Here is a 14,648-nt window from a genome sequence, read left to right as displayed (position 1 = left end):
AGACAGACTTTCTGAATGGTGCGTGTTGAACTGGAATATTTCCCATGAAATTATATGAAATACAATGATGACCAGGTCCTCTTACTGTATAAGTTTGAAACTGCAAATTACTTGTCAAACTGACCTGAAAACGGGAGAAGAGAACGTGCTGGTGGCTCCATTCAATTTCATATCCATTCAACTTCCTGGTATAATTATTACAACCAGTGATATGCATAAAGTGAGCACTCTCGCACAAACTAGGCTCACAGATACATGGAGTTGAAAAGGTTACAATATTGCGTAATGTATGTACGGTAAATATTGTTTGCAGTATTATAATTTCACCCATAAAATATCAAAATATGGAATTGAAAGTACACAGAAAGTGAAAGGAATGTTATTAGTAGGAAATGCTAATGCTAGTAAAATAAAACAATTTCATTTTTTCTGCTTTTTCAGGTGCACTTGTTCACATTGCCAAGTCCTGCCTCTTGCTCGAGAAAAGGTTTGCTGCCAAAAGATCTCTAAGGTGCAGATCTGTGTGACAGATCATCCTCTTAATCCACGTCTTAATCCATGGTCCTTGCAGTGTGCTTGGAGGACGTGCTTATGATGGACCCTACAATCAAATGAAAGACCCTGTAATTCAAAGCTAAGAAACTTTGATGTCTTTGTGTGTGTGTGTATGTGTGTGTGTGTCTGTGTGTGTCTGTGTGTGTGTGTGTGTGTGTGTGTGTCTGTGTGTGTGTGTGTGTGTGTGTCTGTGTGTGTGTGTGTCTGTGTGTGTGTGTGTGTGTGTGTCTGTGTGTGTGTGTGTGTGTCTGTGTGTGTGTGTGTGTCTGTGTGTGTGTCTGTGTGTGTGTCTGTGTGTGTGTGTGTGTCTGTGTGTGTGTCTGTGTGAGTGTGTCTGTGTGTGTGTGTGTACGCACAGAGTCTAAAATAGTGATTCTCAAACTTGACTCCAATCTAAAATCCAGAAAAGGTTTGATGTTTTACTGAAGTAATAATAAATATAGCCGCAAGCGGCAATGATCGGCCCTCGCCACGCCGCCGCCACGCCGCAAGAGGAGGGGGCGCTAACGCGCCCCAATTGTCCTTTTATTACGCCTACTGCTGAATCTGTGACGCTGTCACATCTTCTCCCCTTTGTTTTACCATCAAAAAGACATTTTATTTTGAATTCTTGGCAAAATGTGCACAGACACCGTGACTCTTTGAATGAAAATGTGGATAACTTTTGATGGTACTGAAGATGAGTCTCACCAAATTTCAGGTTAATAGGGCTGACGCCCTGGGAGGAGTTTGTGAAAGTCTAAAGTGTAAACATGTTCTGGCGATTTCCCCATTGGAATAACATGAAAGGTTTTGGTCATCGTTACGGCAACGCCATAACAATTATGACATGGGTCTCATTGACTTTTTTGATGGGGATGCTAAAATTGAGTTGTGTGTCAAATTTCATATAATTTTGCAAAACTAAACATTTAACCTCCATATAAAATCTGTAGGGGGCGCTGTGGCGCCAAATGAATTTATTTCACTTCAAGTAGGTTTAGGGCAAAGAGTTTAACAACTGATTCTAATTTGACGCAATTCGACTTTATCTGCGCAAACGACAGAAATTTTAAATATGGGAGATTTCTGAAATTCTAGCTACAGTTTGCGGCTTCGCCGCACAGAGACCGTGAGAGGTATCAATGTAATTTGCATAACTTTTGATGTCCCACTCCTCAGTAGCATTTTCACCAAATTTCAGCTTTTTAGGGCCAACGCCCTGGGAGGAGTTCGTAAAAGTACGACGTTTGGAAAAACTCCGAAGTCATGTTTAGCCATTTTTGAAGCAATATGGCCGACATTTGGTTGGGCGGACGGCGTTGCCGTAATAATATTTTTTACTTCTCTTGTCACCATCTACCTCGGCGCCAAATTTCATGATTCTACGATCAGATTTTTTTTGGGTCATTTCCCATCTCTCAATGCATTTTTGGTACATTTGGGGGCGCTGACGCGCCAATTTTTTTTATTTTAGAAAAGGGAAATAGCCAGAAGTGGTGTGAACATTTTTGTGACTTTTCGTCAATGTTCACTGGGTGAAAAATAGGGGGGTTGGTCCCGAGAAGAAGAAGAAGAAGAAAGAATAATATTCCGATGCGAAAACAATGTTTCCCATTTTTCAAATATCATAAACTATACATTTTCGGAAAGCGCTCGCGCTTTCCTACCTCATGGTGTGGGTCCCTGGTCACTGACGGGTACTTTCGTTAATTTTGAGTGGGCTCCGCCCACTTTGTGTTTTTGGCCCTCTATACAGTAATAATGTTCAATTTTTGCATTACATGCTTATATGCACGGAACATGCAAGAGATGGGGAACGTATTCGTGAGCTACTTAGCGCAAATGAGTGCTTCGCGGTCGTCATCCCCATATCCCATATCCCCAATGTAAAGTGCTCGTTTAGTGCGCACTTTTGCACGGGCTTCGCCCGTTTAGAACGGTAATGTTCCATTTTCCTACTACTAATTAGTATGTACGGGGCGTGCATGAGTGAAGGAGTGCGTTAGTGAGTGTTTGGAAGTGGGCGAGCGCTTCGCGCTCGATTTCGTGCGCACTACGTGCGCACTTTCGCAGCCGTGCTTCGCACGGCCTTACGAGATTAATAGGCCTCTCGCCAGCTTGTGGCGCTCGGGCCTAATTATTAAAGGTTCATGTGCAACACTCATAATGTCAATTATCTATTTTATTTTAATAAGAGTTTTTTTGTTTTGTTCATAAGAGTTTTATTAAGAGTGTTTGAAACGTCCTATAATCTGTCCTGTCCTCCTGTTTCTACTGCAACAACCACATTAAAGGATTATCTTATCTTATCTTATCTCATCTCATCTTATCTCATCTTATCTTATCTTATCTTATTATCCTGGTGTAATATTTTCTGTCCATATAACAGCTGTAAAGAAGATTGTTATTTTTATTATGAGTGTAAGCTATTTATTTCTTTATTATTATTATACTTCTGGGCCTAATCTGTTTTGCAGCACTGGAATTTCCCCATTGTGTGACAAATAAAGGTTATTTTATCCTTTCTTATCTTAACACATGGAGATGGATTGTCATCATATTCCACATAAAACCTAACAACTTTTCCATGGAAACAAAGAGGCGTTTCCCGTTTTTAAATGCAATAAGAACAACCACAATTTTGAGTATGTTTTGTCATAAAAAGTTACATACTGGGGCTTTAATCTATTCTACCCAATATCTGAACTTTAAATTATGATGTAACAATAAAGGATTTGTGTCAGTTTAGTCCTCACAATGGGATGAACAACACGTGTTCACCACATTTAGACCATCATTAAAATGTAAACGTTAATTATGACGTCATGTCGCAGCGTGAACATCGCTGTCCAATCAGGTCACACTCATCTCAAGAACGTAAATGACTCGGCCAATCAGAGAGCCCTGTCCACAGGGGCAAACGTCCTTATTTGGGGTTAATTTCCTTACATGGGCACACAGTGGGTGGAGCGATGGGCGGGAAGATGGGCGGGGCTCTGGTTGCCCAGAGGCCGTGGTGTCAGCCTCACGGTCACTGTGCCAGTGCTGACCACTGTGAGCAGCAGTGACACGCATGGGGAGACGCCCCTCAGCGCGCTAAAGCCGACCCTGGACCCTGGACCCTGGACCCTGGACCCTGGACCCTGGACCCTGGACCCTGGACCCTGGACCCTGGACTCGCTCTGGACTTCACGGGAGATCTGCAGCAGAACTTTTCGATTTTCGATCATCTTTTTTGATCATTTTCGATGTGCGCGACTCGGATTTAGTGAAACTCTGAGTCGGACTCGGAGAACATGGCAATGGTGGTAAACCAGTGGCAAGAGAACATCCAGGATCCCACCGCGCAACTGCAGATATGCGGCCCGGAGTCCGTGGGGGGCCCGGGGACGCCCAGCGGGTCTACCCCAGGCACGGACGCTCTTTCCGGGGACAAAATTCCCAACGTAGACTGCATGGTGTGTGGAGACAAGTCCAGTGGGAAACATTACGGACAGTTCACGTGTGAGGGCTGCAAGAGCTTCTTCAAACGCTCTGTGCGCAGGAACCTGTCCTACACGTGCCGCGGGAACCGGGACTGTCCCATCGACCAGCACCACAGGAACCAGTGCCAGTACTGCCGCCTCAAGAAGTGCATCAAAGTGGGCATGAGAAGAGAAGGTAAGGGCCCCTCTGCGCTGACACACTCCGGAGTTTGGAGTCCGAGACGGTCAGACCCACGCGCATCTATTTCGGTTTGGCTCGGGCCTTGAGCTGTGTTCGTGTTATGACATTCTGTTTCAGATGTCACTTAGAACCAGGGCCCTGGTCGTGGAGCTGCGCCCAAGAGCGGCCCCTAAGCGCGCTTTGTGTTTCTGTCCAAGAAAGTCTGTCTTCGCGGGGCCCCACGTGCGCGCAGACGCAAACATTCACTTAAAACTTGTTGTAACCTAAGAAAGAACAATTTCGCCCTCACCCAAAAAGTCCCTACACTTGTGTGAATGTTTCAGTTGGAGATGTTAGAGCCGCTGCGTGCGTCAGGGCCCCGTGCGGGGCCCCGCGGGGCCGCTCGTAGGTGCGGCTGAGGTCAGGGATTAAAACGCACTAAATCCTCTCAACCCGGTTTGGGAAATGATCATTTAGTTTTGTGAGCCGCGGGGCTTGTCCCGGCAGAGTCTCTGTCCCGGGAGGTCACGCCTCACACGGGCTCGTAGTCCCCGAGGCGCGCGCTCACCGCGGGTCACACTCCTGAGGTCTCAACCCGGGCAAAGATTCAATCCATTTGAATGTTAATATTATGATTATTTATATTATTATTTATTCTTGTAGTTACTCGACGCTCTAAAGTTGTCCTCTGCATGGGAATGTGGCTTGTCTAAATGAGTAAGGGCCGGGACCACATGGTCGCCCTGCCCGGGGGTCGAGTGGTTAGAGCAGCAGCACACATGTCATTCATATTCTTTAAAGTGAGAGAAGCTGTTTCAGCTTTATCTCCTAAATATATGTTCCTCCTGATGTCCACGAGTATCAGTCCCTGTTATAGAGAAAGAGATGTCAGAGAGAAAAATATGTTTATGTTTTATTCATTCAGAAAAGGGACAGTGCATATTCAGGGACATATGATTTTAGCCACAAGCCTAAAACCTTTAATTGTATTAAATTGTGAGCATCTATGGCCACGGCCCTTATTTCTCATCATGTTTGAAACCCATTAGCTCACCTTCGATTTCTACCCATTTTGTTGTAAAAAAACAAAAACAAACATTAAAATAACACGAAAACCAAACTTATGTTACGGACAGAAGACATTACATATCTTAAAAAATTGGGCCATCATGGTGATGAATCAATTTATTTACTTTTTCTTAATAGATTCATTTAAATTCAAGAGATTGCTCAAAGTATCATAAATGTTCAGATGTTACACAGACGTAGCGGCTGAAGTCAAAAGCCTCTAGTTCAATGAGAAGAAGAATATCTCTCACAAACCTGAGCTCAGTTCAGTCTGTGCTTTTTCCATGATCTGTTCTTACCACATGGAAGCAGCAGATCAGAACATACAAACCAAACAAAGAGGTTTTTTTAATTTATGTTCAACTGTTTTTATTTTTTGAATGAAAGAACAAACACAGAGAAAGAGAAACACGACCAGAGAGAGAACAGACACAAATAAAAGCAGCAGATATACAACAAATAAATTAAAAAATAAACTCATCAGTCAATCAATCAATCAATCAATCCTGGAGAATCCTAAAAGAAAAACGTCCCCATTTGTCCAAAGTCTGTCAAATTGGTCCATTTTACAAATGTCCATTATAATGTCAGTCCAGTCCTTGGTCGTCGGTGTGTTTTGTGTCATTTCTTTGTTAGAGGCTTTTTCACTGCTGCAGGAGGGGGCGCCAGAGAGCTGCTGGTTGTATCCATGGCAGGAGTCCTGAGGCCCAAATACAGAGTCCTGAGGCCCAAATACAGAGTCCTGAGGCCCAAATACAGAGTCCTGAGGCCTGAGGCCCAAATACAGAGTCCTGAGGCCCAAATACAGAGTCCTGAGGCCTGAGGCCCAAAGACAGAGTCCTGAGGCCTGAGGCCCAAATACAGAGTCCTGAGGCCTGAGGCCCAAAGACAGAGTCCTGAGGCCCAAATACAGAGTCCTGAGGCCCAAATACAGAGTCCTGAGTCCTGAGGCCCAAATATAGAGTCCTGAGGCCTGAAGCCCAAAGACAGAGTCCTGAGGCCCAAATACAGAGTCCTGAGGCCCAAATACAGAGTCCTGAGTCCTGAGGCCCAAATACAGAGTCCTGAGGCCTGAAGCCCAAAGACAGAGTCCTGAGGCCCAAATACAGAGTCCTGAGGCCCAAAGACAGAGTCCTGAGGCCCAAATACAGAGTCCTGAGGCCCAAATACAGAGTCCTGAGGCCCAAAGACAGAGTCCTGAGGCCCAAAGACAGAGTCCTGAGTCCTGAGGCCCAAATACAGAGTCCTGAGGCCTGAGGCCCAAAGACAGAGTCCTGAGGCCCAAAGACAGAGTCCTGAGTCCTGAGGCCCAAATACAGAGTTCTGAGGCCCAAATACAGAGTCCTGAGGCCCAAACACAGAGTCCTGAGGCCCAAACACAGAGTCCTGAGGCCCAAATACAGAGTCCTGAGGCCCAAAAACAGAGTCCTGAGGCCCAAAGACAGAGTCCTGAGTCCTGAGGCCCAAATACAGAGTCCTGAGGCCCAAATACAGAGTCCTGAGGCCCAAATACAGAGTCCAGAGGCCCAAATACAGAGTTCTGAGGCCCAAATACAGAGTCCTGAGGCCCAAACACAGAGTCCTGAGGCCCAAACACAGAGTCCTGAGGCCCAAATACAGAGTCCTGAGGCCCAAATACAGAGTCCAGAGGCCCAAATACAGAGTCCTGAGGCCCAAACACAGAGTCCTGAGGCCCAAACACAGAGTCCTGAGGCCCAAAGACAGAGTCCTGAGGCCCAAAGACAGAGTCCTGAGTCCTGAGGCCCAAATACAGAGTCCTGAGGCCCAAATACAGAGTCCTGAGGCCCAAATACAGAGTCCAGAGGCCCAAATACAGAGTTCTGAGGCCCAAATACAGAGTCCTGAGGCCCAAACACAGAGTCCTGAGGCCCAAAGACAGAGTCCTGAGTCCTGAGGCCCAAATACAGAGTCCTGAGGCCCAAATACAGAGTCCTGAGGCCCAAATACAGAGTCCAGAGGCCCAAATACAGAGTTCTGAGGCCCAAATACAGAGTCCTGAGGCCCAAACACAGAGTCCTGAGGCCCAAACACAGAGTCCTGAGGCCCAAATACAGAGTCCTGAGGCCCAAATACAGAGACCAGAGGTCCAGTGAAATGGTGATGTCAAAAATTGTAGGGCTTTGTCTCAGTCTAAACTAGTGAAAAACAGGACAATCCCAAAACTCATGATATTGGTTTGTCTCCTGCTGCCACATCCTCTCCAACAGTCTTCATGTGTCATGTGACTGTCCAGACTCCTCATACATTTGTATCATTTTGCCCGAGCGCAACAAGCTGGCGAGAGGCTTTTTAGTTCCGTAAGGCCGTGCGAAGCACGGCTGCAAAAGTCGAGACTTCCAAACACTCCCAAACACACTCCTCCCTCCCACACCTTTAAAATGGTGACTCTCTACATTCTGGCTATTTCCCTTTTCTAAAATTAAAAAAATGTGCTCGTCAGCGCCCCCAAATGTACCAAAAATGCATTGAGAGATGGGAAATGACCCCAAAAAAATCTGATCGTAGAATCAAGAGGAGTAAAAATATTATTACGGCAACGCCGTCCGCCCAACCAAATGTCGGCCATATTGGTTCAAAAATGGCTAAACATGACTCTGGAGTTTTTCCAAACGTCGTACTTTTATGAACTCCTCCCCCTCAGGGCGTTGGCTCTAAAAAGCTGAAATTTGGTGAAAATGCTACTGAGGAGTGGGACATCAAAAGTTATTCAAATTACATTGATACCTCTCACGGTCTCTGAGCGGCGAAGCCACAAACTGTAGCTAGAATTTCAGAAATCTCCCAAAATCCCCTACAGATTTTATATGGAGGTTAAATGTTTAGTTTTGCGAAATTATATGAAATTTGACACAAAACTCAATTTTGGCCCCATCAAAAAAGTCAATGAGACTCATGTCATAATTGTTATGACTTTGCCGTAGGGATGACCCAAACCTCCCATGTTATTCCAATGGGGAAATTGCTGGAACATGTTTACACTTTATACTTTTAAAAACTCCTCCTCGGGCGTTTGCCCTATTAACCTGAAATTTGGTGAGACTCATCTTCAGGGGTAAAAGTTATACACATTTGTATTCAAAGAGTCACGGTGTCTACATTTTGCCAAGAATTCAAAATAAAATTGCTTTTTGATGGTAAAACAAAGGGTGGAAGATGTGACAGCGTCACAGATTCAGCAGTAGGTGAAATAAAAGGACAATTGGGGCGCGTTAGCCACGCCCCCCCCTATAGCGTGGCAGCGGCGGCGTGGCCAGGGCCGATCATTGCCGCTTGCGGCTATATTTTAGATATTATTCCTCTCAAAGTTCAGATTTATACGATTTAATGAACGTTTCAGTCAAAAGGCCATGATGATCTTCATTCTTTTTAATGTCTTGGTTATAATAACTTTATTTGTAAAAACCTATAAACGTCGTGTTTCCTTAAGTCACATGATTCTTTCAGCTCCTCGAAGTTCTTCAGATGATTCTTTACAATCTGGTCAAGACCTTTAGACCTTTTGTTGTCCAGACTTTAAATCTTGGGTCTGAGCTAAACAAACCAGTTTAAGATTTGAACGTCTTTGTTTAGTTTGGATGTTTTCACAGTTGTAATATTTTGAATCGGACACAGGTTTTATTCCATCATCAAACAGCCGGTTGGGGATGAGTCTGGAACAGAAAGAGAAATCTGGAAAAAAACATTCATCTTTGTAGTTTAAATCTTTCTAGTAATATAAAAGGAGTATCATTTTTCTCCAGAATTGTAAGGTCTCTATGAAGTACCACACCTAAATATCTATGACAGGGGGTGCAAACCTTTTCGAAACAACCCAACAAAGTCGAATTTGTCCAATTAAAGTGAATAATTTGAAGTTTTGCATTTGACAGTTTCGATGCCTAAGACTTGGAACATTAATATTAGGTTGGTATAACATTGGACCAATTTCTTGAAGAAAATGCATCACATGCAAATGGAAATTTCTGGTTTGCACAAATATAATAGAACATCATCTGTGTTACATGATTCTTTATGAATTGTAACACTCTGAATAGTTTTTGATTGTCTAATAAAATAAACTGGGTCAATGGTTCCAAATACAAAGCAAACAGGAGGAGAGACCAGGCACAGCCCTGTCTGACCCCTCTGCCCAGAGTCAGTGGATCTGTCACATGACCATTGATTTTAACTCTTGATGTTTGATCATCGTAAAGAGCCCCAATATTTCTTATAATTAAATCGTCAATTTGAAATGTGTTTATCACTTTAAATAAATAAGTCCAGACTTATTCTTCCATTTTTGTTTAGTTGCGTTTGTGTGTGTCTCATTGTGTGTAAAGAAGGTCTTATGTCGTCTTGTGTGTGTCTCATTGTGTGTAACGATGGTCTTTAGAGCTTTATACACTCTGAGGTGTGTCTTTAGAGCTTTATACACTCTGAGGTGTGTCTTTAGAGCTTTATACACTCTGAGGTGTGTCTTTAGAGCTTTATAACACTCTGAGGTGTGTCTTTAGAGCTTTATACCACTCTGAGGTGTGTCTTTAGAGCTTTATACACTCTGAGGTGTGTCTTTAGAGCTTTATACCACTCTGAGGTGTGTCTTTAGAGCTTTATAACACTCTGAGGTGTGTCTTTAGAGCTTTATAACACTCTGAGGTGTGTCTTTAGAGCTTTATACACTCTGAGGTGTGTCTTTAGAGCTTTATAACACTCTGAGGTGTGTCTTTAGAGCTTTATACCACTCTGAGGTGTGTCTTTAGAGCTTTATACACTCTGAGGTGTGTCTTTAGAGCTTTATACCACTCTGAGGTGTGTCTTTAGAGCTTTATACCACTCTGAGGTGTGTGCTTAGAGCTTTATACACTCTGAGGTGTGTCTTTAGAGCTTTATACCACTCTGAGGTGTGTCTTTAGAGCTTTATACACTCTGAGGTGTGTCTTTAGAGCTTTATACACTCTGAGGTGTGTCTTTAGAGCTTTATACACTTTGAGGTGTGTCTTTAGAGCTTTATACCACTCTGAGGTGTGTCTTTAGAGCTTTATACACTCTGAGGTGTGTCTTTAGAGCTTTATACCACTCTGAGGTGTGTCTTTAGAGCTTTATAACACTCTGAGATGTGTCTTTAGAGATTTATACACTCTGAGGTGTGTCTTTAGAGCTTTATACACTCTGAGGTGTGTGCTTAGAGCTTTATACACTCTGAGGTGTGTCTTTAGAGCTTTAAAGGCAAGGCAAGGCAAGTTTATTTGTAGAGCACATTTCATACACGAGGCAATTCAAAGTGCTTCACAGCAGGGGAAATGCATTCAAATCACAAAGAAATTACAGAAACAGAAATACAATAAAATTAACTAAATTAAAAATTATCAATCCAACTGATTTTCTAAACTAATAAAATCACAAACAAAAGAGAAGAGTGCAAAGAAAAAATCCTTTCAGTCATATGCGCAGCTAAACAAAACTGTTTTTAGCTTAGATTTGAACATTGTCAGAGTAGAACGTGTCTCACATCTTCAGGAAGAATGTTCCAGATTTTAGCTGCATAAAACTGAAACGCAGATTCCCCATGTTTTGTCCTGACTCTGGCACCAGCAGGAGGCCGGTCCATGTTTAGTCCTGACTCTGGGCACCAGCAGGAGGCCGGTCCATGTTTAGTCCTGACTCTGGGCACCAGCAGGAGGCCGGTCCCTGAGGTCCTCAGAGTCCGAGATGGTTCATATGACACTAACATATCCAAGATGTACTTTGGTGCTAGGCCATGGAGAGACTTGTACACAAGCAGAGCTGCTTTAAAGTCTCTTCTCTGAGCCACAGGGAGCCAGTGCAGAGACCTGAGAACAGGACTAATGTGCTCATACTTCCTGGTTCTAGTCAGGACCCGAGCAGCAGCGTTCTGGATGTACTGCAGCTGTTTTACAACTCGTTTGGAGAGACCAGTGAGCGGCCGTTACAGTCTAATCTACTGGAGACAAACGCATGGATAAGTCTCTCTAAATCTGGTTTTGACACTATATTTTTGATTTTGGCAATGTTTTTTAGATGGTAAAAAGCTGCTGATGTTATTGATTTGACGTGGCTATTAAAGTTCAAGTCTGAGTCCATTATTACCCCCAGATTTCTAATTTGGTTTGTAGGTTTTAGAGCGAGACTCCGGATGTGACCGCTAACACTTTCTCTATGTTTCTGTGGGCCAAAAACGATTATTTCAGTCTTGTCTGAGTTCAGCTGGAGAAAGTTGTTTTGCATCCACAAACTGATCTGTTGGATGCAGTGACAGAGTGAATCTACTGGTCCATAGTCACCTGCCGATAGTGAAACATAGATCTGAGTGTCGTCTGCATAATTGTGATAGGACACATTTTCACTGCGTATCAACTGACCTAACGGCAGCATGTAGAGGTTGAACAGAAGGGGACCCAGGACTGACCCTTGGGGCACTCCACAGGTCAGGGTCATGTGGTCTGAGACACAGCTACCAATTTCAACAAAGTACTTCCTGTCTTCCAGATAGGACCTTAACCAGTTTAGGGCAGTGCCAGTGATGCCCACCCAGTCCTCTAGTCTTGGTAAGAGAATCCCATGATCGACAGTGTCAAAAGCAGCACTCAGATCTAACAGAATTAAGACTGAGGCCTTGCCCGTGTCAGTGTTCAGGCGGATGTCATTTGTCACCTTGACAAGAGCAGTCTCAGTGCTGTGATGAGGTCTAAAACCTGACTGAAAAACATCAAATGAGTTGTTTATTAAGAGGAAATCTGTGAGCTGTTGGTAAACGACCTTTTCAAGGACTTTGGCCCAAAATGGCAGATTAGAGATGGGCCGGTAATGACTCAGTACTGCGGCATCAAGACTGCTCTTCTTTAGGAGAGGCTTTATGACCGCAGTTTTCAAAGACATTGGGAATGTTCCAGATTGAAGCGACATGTTAACTATGTGAGTGAATGGTACTAACAAACTGTTCAGCACAGACTTTAGAAATCTGGAGGCTCACACATCAAGGCAGCATGTAGATGAACTCAGACTGGTGATGATCTCATGGACAGTTTTGTCAGTTACTGGTGCAAAGTGAGTTAGCTCTAATTGTCTTGGTGGTTTTAGGGTAATTTTTTGCATTGTGGGATTTATAGCATTTTTAATGCCCTGAACTTTGTCATTAAAGAATAATGCAAACTCATTACACTTGGATGTGGAAATGAGTTCTAACGGCAGCTGAGCTGGAGGGTTTGTTAATCTGTTTACTGTGGCAAACAGGACACGCAAGTTGTTACTGCAGCTTCCAATTATTTCAGAAAAATATCTTTCCCTAGTTCTACATAAGATTAGGTTGTACATGTTCAGCTTTTCTTTGTAAATCTCTTTTTGAACCTGGAGCTTTGACTTGCGCCATTTCCGTTCGGCCCTGCGGCACTCCCTTTTCTGTGCCCTGACCGAATCATCATGTCTCCACGGCGCCTTCTGCTTATTTTTAACCATTTTAGCCTTTATAGGGGCGATGGTGTCCAGAACATTCAAAACACTAGATGTAACAGAGTTCAACAAATCATTTACATTAGAACATGAGACATTTTCAAAGTTTATCATTTCCATAAACAGTGCACCTGTGCCATCACTTATGTGTCTCCTCTGACAAACTGCAGGACCAACCGGAGGTTTGGGAGAAACAGAAAGGTCAAAGAAGACACAGAAATGATCAGACAGAGCAACATCGATCACATTAACATTTGAAATATTTACCCCCTTTGTAATTATGAGATCTAGAGTGTGTCCTTTGCTGTGGGTGGGGCCTCTCACATGCTGAGTAAGACTGAAGGTTTCAAGGACAGCATCAAGCTCTTTAGCGTTTCTGTCACAAATATTATCAACATGCACGTTGAAATCACCTGTAATGACCAAACCATCAAAGTCTGTGCATATGACTGAAAGCATCTCAGTAAAATCATCAATAAAACTTTGGCAGTGCTGGGGAGGCTTGTATAAAACAATGAAGAGAATGGATGGAGACCGTTTTAGCTCCATTTTAAAGGATACATACTCAAATGATGAAAACACCCCAAAAGACAACCTGCGGGTAATTATTTCATCTCTAAAGACAGCACAGACTCCACCCCCTTTTTTGTTTTCTCGTGTTTCAGATTCAAACTTAAAGTTGGGTGGAGCAGATTCTATCAGAACTACATTTCCTGTGTTTTTGTCAAGCCATGTTTCAGTTAAAAACATAAAATCAAGTTTATAAGAAGAAATAAAATTATTAATTAAGAGAGATTTGTTACATAAGGATCTGACATTTAGCACAGCAAGTTTCAGACTAGTTTCAGTGGGACTGGGCTTTATCTTTTCACAGGGAATATGAATCACATTTCTCAGATTGGGCCTGACTCGCATTTTGTTTTTCCATCTGTGTGATGATGTGACTACAGAAATAGCACTAGGGGGGGCTCTTTTTACATAGGGCCCCGGGTTGGTTTGATTTTTAATGTGACAATAAGTCCCGGCAACGCTGAGACCCAGTGCATCCTAGCTATGGGAGATACCAGGTAAAAGGCGAGGTTGGATGGGTGGTGGGGCTTTTGTAGCCAAGGAGAGTTTGGGACCAGGTGAGAGGCGAGGGGGGATGGGTGGTGGGGCTTTTGTTGGTGTAGTCGGCATAGCCCTTGCTATATTGGGCGTGAGTGGAGCCATCTTAATGCCTGATTTGATCAGACTTTCAAAATGGCTGGGAAGGCCCATGGGTGAGAGTGGAGATGAGAAGGAGAATGATGAATCTTTAGTGGGAGTAGATGTTGCAGGGGGAACCCAGGGCTGGTGTGAAGGCAGGGGCGATGACAGGGATGTTGTTGGGCTTGTCACAGATGGGTCTAAGGCCTTTGAAGATTGTTCCTTAGCTGGAGGCGGTGGAGGTGAATGTGGAGCAGCTGGAGCTGAATCCTTTGCTGGTGGTGGTGGAGCAGCTGCTGATGAATCCTTTGGTGGAGGCTGAGGTTGTGGTGCTTTTGATGTTGAAACATTGGCTCGGTCTCTGGCTGAGGGAGCAGGAATTCTTCTCTCATTCCTCTCTTCTCTAACTATCTGCTCAGGAAGGACCCTGTCCAGGCCCAGTCCAATGCCTCAGAGCGTGGAGCAGGTTCTCTGTCCACCTCTGCATAGGTGGGGGTCATTTCTCTTAAACAGGTCCTCTCGTTTCCAGAATAGATAGAAGTTCTCAATGTAGTGTAGTCCTCTCGGGGCACACTCTTTGGACAGCCATGTGTTCAGCTGAAGAAGCCGGCTAAACTTCTTTATCCTCCTGTCGATGTTTGGAAGAGGTCCACTTATGAATGTTTTGATTTCCATTTTATCAAGCACGTCAAATAACTTCAAGAAGTCTTTTTTCAAAACTTCAGTCTGTTCCCGCCGCATGT

General features: G+C 43.8%; 1 protein-coding gene across 1 annotated transcript in view; it reads left to right on the top strand.

The window, feature by feature from the left end:
* Positions 1 to 3,780: 3,780 nt before the first annotated feature.
* Positions 3,781 to 14,648, top strand: part of nr2f5 (nuclear receptor subfamily 2, group F, member 5) — a 32,006-nt gene continuing 21,138 nt past the window's right edge. The window contains exon 1 of the mRNA XM_072459971.1: positions 3,781 to 4,197. Within this exon, the coding sequence (XP_072316072.1) occupies positions 3,834 to 4,197 (364 nt within the window). The 5' untranslated portion in view covers positions 3,781 to 3,833. The remainder of the gene's footprint in view (positions 4,198 to 14,648) is intronic.

This window comes from Eucyclogobius newberryi, unplaced genomic scaffold (genome assembly GCF_026437365.1).
Source record: "Eucyclogobius newberryi isolate DKJ021-1_F unplaced genomic scaffold, fEucNew1.0.hap1 SCAF_3, whole genome shotgun sequence".
Taxonomy (NCBI): Eukaryota; Metazoa; Chordata; class Actinopteri; order Gobiiformes; family Gobiidae; genus Eucyclogobius; species Eucyclogobius newberryi.
Note: the sequence above shows the minus strand (reverse complement) of the source record. Positions and strands in the feature narration are given on the sequence as shown.